This window comes from Citrus clementina, unplaced genomic scaffold (genome assembly GCF_000493195.1).
Source record: "Citrus clementina cultivar Clemenules unplaced genomic scaffold, Citrus_clementina_v1.0 scaffold_8, whole genome shotgun sequence".
Classification (NCBI taxonomy): domain Eukaryota; kingdom Viridiplantae; phylum Streptophyta; class Magnoliopsida; order Sapindales; family Rutaceae; genus Citrus; species Citrus x clementina.
The window spans coordinates 24467350-24474965 of NW_006262022.1; the positions used below are offsets into that span (position 1 = coordinate 24467350).

Below are 7616 nucleotides of genomic sequence, written 5' to 3' on the forward strand. Positions count from 1 at the left end.
TCTAATGATTAATAATTTAATAATAAATTATCGAGAAAAATTACTTCACACACACACACACACACACATTGTGGATATATATAACCAAATGCTATTCCAATTTAAATGGATAATTTACAACTATTAGGGATATTTTCCCCACTTGTAATTTTTCTTTATAATTTACAATTTATTATAAAATAAAATTTGATCATTAAGGATATATAAGTTATTTTAATTAATTTGTATTTTCAAAATATTTAAATTTTATAGGTAACAGTAAGATTAGGGGTAGAATAGTAAAATGATATATAAAGCTAATGTTATTATAACTTTGGGGGGGGTAGTAGGAGGTAATTCTCATTTTCTCTTAACTATCATTAATGATAGTACTAGTAATAACTCAAGATCAAATATGCTACATGCGATAATTTAATAATGTAGCAAAATAAAAAAATTAAACAAAGTATGCAATAATTTAATTAATTTGTGATAAATTTGTATGAAGTAATTTGTGTAAGAGAAACTTTGTGAGTATAATCCAAATATCAAATATATGGTACATTATATATGCCTTGTATACAGTACAAATTTAAACCATTAATATTAGTCACTATTTCAACTAATATTGAGAATAACAATATTTGATGATCAATAAGGATATTTGGTACTATGAATAATTATAATTATTTGAAAACTATCCAATAGTTAAATGGAAAATAAGAAAAAAATATACTTAGTTTACACTAATATAAATATTATTCTCACTAATATAGACATTACATGTTTCAAAGTAATTTTTTTAGCCATAAGAAAATGCAAATTTTTCATGCTGAGGAGGGTGTCTTTGAAATTTTCCTAATTTAAATTGATAATTTAGATATTTAGATAAAATTGGTTGTAGCTATGTGATAATTACTACTGATATTTGCCAGTTCCCACTTCCAATTCTTTCGTTCGGTAGCAGGTTTCATGCGTAAAAAATAAAAGCCGTTGGATTGCTTATAAAAGCAATCCAACGGGGAATAGGTTTCAAAATAAAAAATAAAAACGGCTGTATGGCATGCAGTGGCTGTATTATAAGCGGACCCATATATATATATATATATAAACATTGAAGTTGGTGCTCACTGATCAGCGCGTGATTTTGTTTCCCATAATTTAATTTACAAAACAAAACAAAATCAACAAAAGTATAATATGGTTATTTTTAGGTACCTCCCTTGAGGTTTAGTGTATTTACAGTCGGATAGAAAGTATGCATGTAATTACAGGGACCTCTCCTGACGTTAGTATTCAAATACGTATGTCATTAGTATGTAAGGGCAATTGTGTAAAAATATATTTAAAATAAAAAAAATCAAAAGTGAGATGATTTAGTTGATTCGGCTCTTTCACAACCCTTCAAAGGAGCCAACATCATCGCCTCACAGCTCTGGGTTTAGGTAATAACCAGCAGCATGAAGAGGGCTATGGAGATGATTGTCCCATATCTCATCAATAATTTCTCAAATTGGCCAATATTGGGTTTTCTTGTTCTTAAATTCCTCTTTAATTGTCTCATTTGCTTGATCCATGGTTTCATAGATGTAACCCACTTGTGGTTTATCAGCCCCATTGATCAAACACAGAACACGCACAAGGGGTATAGTTGCCTTTAGGACCATCTTGGCTGTGCTCCAAAAAGAACGAATCTCCACTAAATTAACTATCCTCTTCCCCTCTGTTCTTGAAGCCCATTTCAACGCCGAAGTCCGCTAGTGGTCCTGCAATATCTTCTCAACCCAAGACCACGTGGCCGCCGCCATAGCATGTAATTCCGCCTCCGTCTTCGTTTGGAAGGGCGAGACCCACTAGGAGTGCTGGTGGTGCACGGAGAAAGCTCTGGACTGGGGTCGCGGCGGCGGCCCAGATCTCATCATTGACGACGGTGGTACGCCACGTTGTTGATCCACGAGAGAGTCAAAGCTGAGGAGATCTACGAGAAGACCCGGAAGCTACCCGACCCGGCCTCCACCGACAACGCCGAGTTTCAGATTGGTTGTACCAGATGCAAGAAAATGGAACCCTCTTATTCCCTGCCATCAATGTCAATGACTCTGTCACCAATAGCAAGGTAATTTACTTTGATTTGCGTCAGATCTCAAATTTATTTTATTTTATACCATCAATTCATTAAATGTTTGAAATATTGGAAGAAATTAAATACTAATGTTTGATAATGCAATGGGGGAAACAATTTGATGACTTGTATGGATGCCGCCACTTGCTCCCAGATGGTTTGATGAGAGCTATTGATGTTATGATTGCCGGAAAGGTTGCTGTTGTTTGCGGTTATGGTGATGTTGGCAATGGTTGTGCTGCTACTTTGAAGCAAGCCGGTGCTTGTGTAATTGTAACTGAGATTGATCTGTACTAGGATGTTAGGTTTAAATTTCTTAGGAGTGTGTGTTTGGGTGGTGGGAAAGTTGGAGGAAAAAATCAGCTTGGTTTCAGTTGATTGAAGACCATTCGGGATTTGAATAAGGTTATGGATGGGGCTGTGTGGATCATTTTGTATTTGATGCAGTTTTAAAGTTTTGCTTGCTTTGCTGCATCTTGTTATCCTATTGTTTACTGATGAATCATTAAAAAATATTTTTGTTTGGAGGTCAAGAAAAAGCGAGAGGAAGCGAGGGAAAATTTCAATGAAAATGTAGAACCAGTGTAAAAGATAACTTATAATTTTGAAGAGGAGGGTAATTTTGTAAATTTAACGATCGACTAACGGTCAAACTAACTGGATACCAACGGCAGGGGAGGTACTTGTAATTACGTGGATACTTTCTATCCGACTGTAAATACACTAAACCTCAGGGGAGGTACCTAAAAATAACCCAAGTATAATAATATTGCACCTTATTTCAACTGGTGTTAAACCGTGTGTAAATGGTAGAAGTCACAATCGGGGTTAGTTTAATTGCTTAGAAAAGGAAAAAAAAAAGATTTTTGGGTTTTGCTCACATGTATTATCAATTAATTGTAAATTACTTATTGCTTAAAAACAGTATAAAATAAAAATTTTCAAGTTCCCTCATATTTGAGTAAAATGTACGTGGGTAACTATTATTTTAGTAAATAAAATGATCTATGAATCTCCCTAACTTATTTAATATAATTTATAGTTAAATAAAAGTTATCCACCAGTCCAACTGATCCTACCACTCTGTCATTCATTTTTACACTAAAAAAATTTAATTGTAAATTATAACAAGTATAGCTTAGGAAAACCCAATCAACCATACAAATCATTAACGGATTCAAGTTCCGCTCTGAAAAATTCCCTTGGCTTTGGCTTGTGCTTGTATTGTAACATTCGTGACCCTTTTTCTCTTTGTTTATTATATACTTCAATTCTTTATCCTTTTAAGTAACACAGAACTCGCCAAATGGACTGGAGCTATAAAAAACTCCCTTTTTCGTGAAGCTGTAGTCACACTTCAGAATTCCTGCAATATATGAATTGTTATGCATATTAAATAGACAAACTTGAATTTCCCAAGGACAAAGAATTATAATTTCGCCGTTAAGTTTGGTTCTGGCTGTAATCAAAATGAATGTTCAATCTTGTCTACCGTCAACTATATTGGGTATGCTAATGTCAACAAACAAATGCAAACCTTGGATCAATTTATCAAAATTTCTAATACCTTGAGTTCTACACCATAATTGTAATTCGGATCACAGTTGTTTCATCACTAATCAAAATTGCTCACAGCCTTCAAAATCTAGGCTAATACTTGGTGCTTATTATAGAAGCAAATGTACATACCAATGGAAAAAAAACATATGAATTGATAATTATCTGCTAATACACCCTCTACAAGGTCATGTTTCGTATTGCCGCCATAAGCAGCTGACGAGCTTCTACACTCCAAAAGGTTATTTTGTGTCAAAATCGCCAGGCTCCCGTCTGTCATATGTCCGATATTGATAATCCTCGTCAAGATTCTCCATCGTTTTTCCAAAAGCAAATGATTTTGTACCCATAGTCGTGAAAGGCATTAGACCAAATGCTCGAGCTGTTTTGATCTCCCTAGCAACCTTCCTCTGGGCTTTGGCACTAATGCCAGACTTCACAGTGAACAACAAATAATATTTATAAGAAAAATTAACATCTAATCATAATTTTTATAAATTCGTCTTTTCTAAGAATTTTAACAACATTACCATGCTCCTCTTGATGATAATTCCTGCCTCTGTTATAAACTGTGTAAGAAACTTGACATTCTGCACCACATTGAGAGTAGTTTATGATCCTAAGAGAGTAGACAGTGCAGAAACAGGCAATATTTGACATACAATTAAAGAAATTATTCTAGTCATTTGATAGTAGAATAAAAATATGAGCAATCCCCAAAGGATAGCCCAGTTGATGGGCCTCTTGGCGTGAGCAATAGATTAAGGGTTCAAATATTAGGGGAACGTTTAATTTGGGGTGGGATTGGGTAGGGTGCATCGATACCATAAAAATAAAAATGATTACAGATATGAGCATGCTAGACATGGCAGTGAGTAAAAGCCAATTAGGTTCGAAATATGAACAAAGCCTACATTTGAGCAAGGTCTGGTCATAGACAGATGATCAAATATGTTAAGTATATTATATACTGACCCTGAAATCAGCATCTTCTAGAACCTTCTTTGTAGTTACTTCAAATTCAACCCTTCTGGTTTTACGTACTCCTGGCTTTCTAAGATCAAGATCCTGCAGAAAGACATATATTACTCAAGCATGGCCCAAAAAAAAAGGCATAATACCGGAAGTAATAACGGCAGAGTTTAAAAGTATTGAAGCCTTCGTTTATTTTTCGGAGGACACAAACAAAATTATTGTCATTCAAAGTGTTAATCAAAAGAATTGGCATTAGGGAATCCATTTAGCAGAAATGATGATGAAATAACTGCCTACAAAGAGTTTGGCATCCTTTTATATAATAGATTCATGCATTCACCTTGTAGCCTGGACACATGCAAGTTTAGATATGCTTGGGTAACATTGATACCAATGATCAAAACATTAAACAATAAAAGGTATTCAGAAGAAGGCAAAACAAATAAAGGAATCATCACCAATGTTAAAATATTCATGCACAAGATTCTCAAGTCCATCTTTCCATTGAATCCAGTCAAGGTAATAATATACTGAAAAATCAAATATCATTCCACTTCAGCATTTACAAGGACTGAACCTTATGTTGACAGCTTTTCAGTTCTCTTTTGATCCAAAAATCAGAAACACAATTCAAGCATACTAGCTAAAAGTTCAATGTAGTATGGGAAGAGCTTTCTATATATTTCCCGACTGCCAGAAATAAAAAACTCCAAGATTACTTAATTTCCTTTCATTATTGCCTTATATCTGCATCTAAACTGCAGAAATCATCATTCATTCTAAATAAGTGATAAGATTTTGCTTCGCTTTTTTACAACATGCATTCAGGAAGCCAAGAACCTCCTTAAACATCTGAAAAGCAATCTGGCAAGTGTCTTTTTTACTATTTTTTACCCAGTAAACAAATTGCATTAAACATCACGGATCTATTGACTCCACTAAAGTGGTAAATTACATACACAAGTTTTTCATGGGAAGAAACACAAATAAACAGCAATAATAACTCAGAACAAGCAATTAACAGGTGAGACGGACAACATTCTCACATGCACTGCACTTTGCATACCTTAGGTTCGTAAGTCATACCGGTCTTAAAACTAACATCAGGCCTAAAAGCATAATCGTCTTTATCTACTTCCTCCGAATCATACTCAAAATGCCTAGCCGCCTCCCTCAACTTGCCTTGCATTCCATCCGATAACGTAGTGTTTACACTCTCACCCATATCTTCCAAATCCAATGAGACACCCCCTCCCCCACCCGGCCCACCGCGCATATTCCCAGCATTCTGCAGTCTGTCCAGCTTTCGGAAAAAAGAACCAGAATCCGAACTATTCCCGTAACCCCCTCCAAATATTCGACGCTCAAACTCATCAGCAGGCTCGTTATTACCTTGACTGCTTTCATTTCCATTACCTAATTTAAAAAAAAAAATTCCGAAGTTAAGCACTGAAGCAGTCCAAAAAGAACAGTACTAATAGAATAATATGAAACTTGGAAAAAAAAGTAAAGTACCTGAAAATGGGTTCGTAGAGAGACTTCTAGTGATACTGAATCGATAAGATTCTTGTGATAAGTTAGCGTTAATGGATCGGAACGCGAAACGAGCAAGTTTCATTTCTGGCACAGAAGAAAAGAAAATAAAAATTGAAACTTTATTAAAACAATAGGTGAAAGAGAAAAAAAAAAAACCAACGAGAGAATTTAAGAATAAGATGCCAAGCACCTGTCGATTTTTGAGCTCCAGGAACTTCAAATCGCTGCTTCCCAATCCGGAAGTATGAACTTTAGGGATTAGGGTTTTTGTTTGCTTATCGAGGTTTTGGGGCAATTTACAACGATGACCAAACTATTTGGAAAAGCGTAGGTTAGGCTATTTGTGTAAATTTACACTAATTGTAGATCCTTTTGAAACTTTCCGAATAAAAAATTTGAGCCTGGGCTTTTCAATTGTAAGTCTTGAGCCAGGCCCTGAACTGAGGCCTATTATAGTGTAATTTTTTGCACTGAAGCGTGCGGTCTTTTAGATTGAAGGCCAGGTGTTCCGAGTGTATATGTATGTTGGTGATGTGAATTTTTCCCCCTTTTTTTTCTTTCTTTAAAAACAGTGGTGATGTGAAATTCAATAGGGGAAATTGGGGCAAAGTGAAGGATGCGTTGAAAAGTCATTTTTTATTGTGTTTTTTTTTTAAAAAAAAATGAATATGAGAGTGAATTATGCAAGTGTTGTTTATAAATTTTCTTATTGAAAAAAAAAAATGCATAAGAGAATGACCAAAAAGTGATAAGAAAATAAAGATTAATGGGAATGATTAAAAAATAAAAACAAAAAGTGTCAAGAAAGTAATGACTAATGAGAATGTGATGAAAGAATAAATAAAACATTGGTTAAGCAACAAGAAAAAAAAATTATGATAAGTGATTAAAAATTTAAAAAAAAATGACTAAACGATGAGAAAAAAGTATTAATGAACTTAAAAACGAGTGATCATAGATGAAAAAATTAACAGCAAATAACACCAAAAAAAAAAGGAATAGTGACAATTGTATGACAAGAAATTGACGAAAAAGCTAGCAGAAAAGTGACGAGAAGTGGTGAAAGTGATGAGGAAAAAAACAACACTATGAAAATGTGCTGAAAACTTTTAAAATAATATAAATGAGAACTCGAAAGTGGGATCCTTTTAACACAGTGCTAACATACCACACTTTTTTGTCCTTTTTGGATTAATTACACTGTAATCCTTATTTTATCTTAAATTTAGAAAAAAATCAGGTAATTATAAATTTTGACTTATTAGTCCTGCTTATTTTGATTTTTTTTAACTTTTAAATCAGAAGGTGAGGGTATTTTTTTTAATTATTATTAAATCACACACCCATCATCAAAGTTTTGAAAAGAAAATTTACTCCATACACTTACCTAAATGTCAAATATATCCCTGATAAAACTAATTTTTTATTTGTACTAAATTAATTAATT

General features: G+C 33.8%; 1 protein-coding gene and 1 pseudogene across 1 annotated transcript; one reads left to right on the plus strand and one right to left on the minus strand.

The window, feature by feature from the left end:
* The first annotated feature begins 1451 nt into the window (after window positions 1-1451).
* On the plus strand, window positions 1452-2456 carry LOC112096485 (annotated as a pseudogene).
* A 1183-nt stretch (window positions 2457-3639) lies between these two features.
* On the minus strand, window positions 3640-6532 carry LOC18034586. The gene is made up of 6 exons (XM_006425014.2): window positions 6360-6532; window positions 6149-6253; window positions 5700-6049; window positions 4634-4726; window positions 4189-4248; window positions 3640-4092 (listed from the first exon to the last, which is right to left on the minus strand). The coding sequence occupies exons 2-6, from the start codon at window positions 6249-6251 to the stop codon at window positions 3901-3903; spliced, it is 798 nt and encodes a 265-aa protein (XP_006425077.1). The 5' UTR covers window positions 6252-6253; window positions 6360-6532; the 3' UTR covers window positions 3640-3900.
* Between the last annotated feature and the right edge of the window lie 1084 nt (window positions 6533-7616).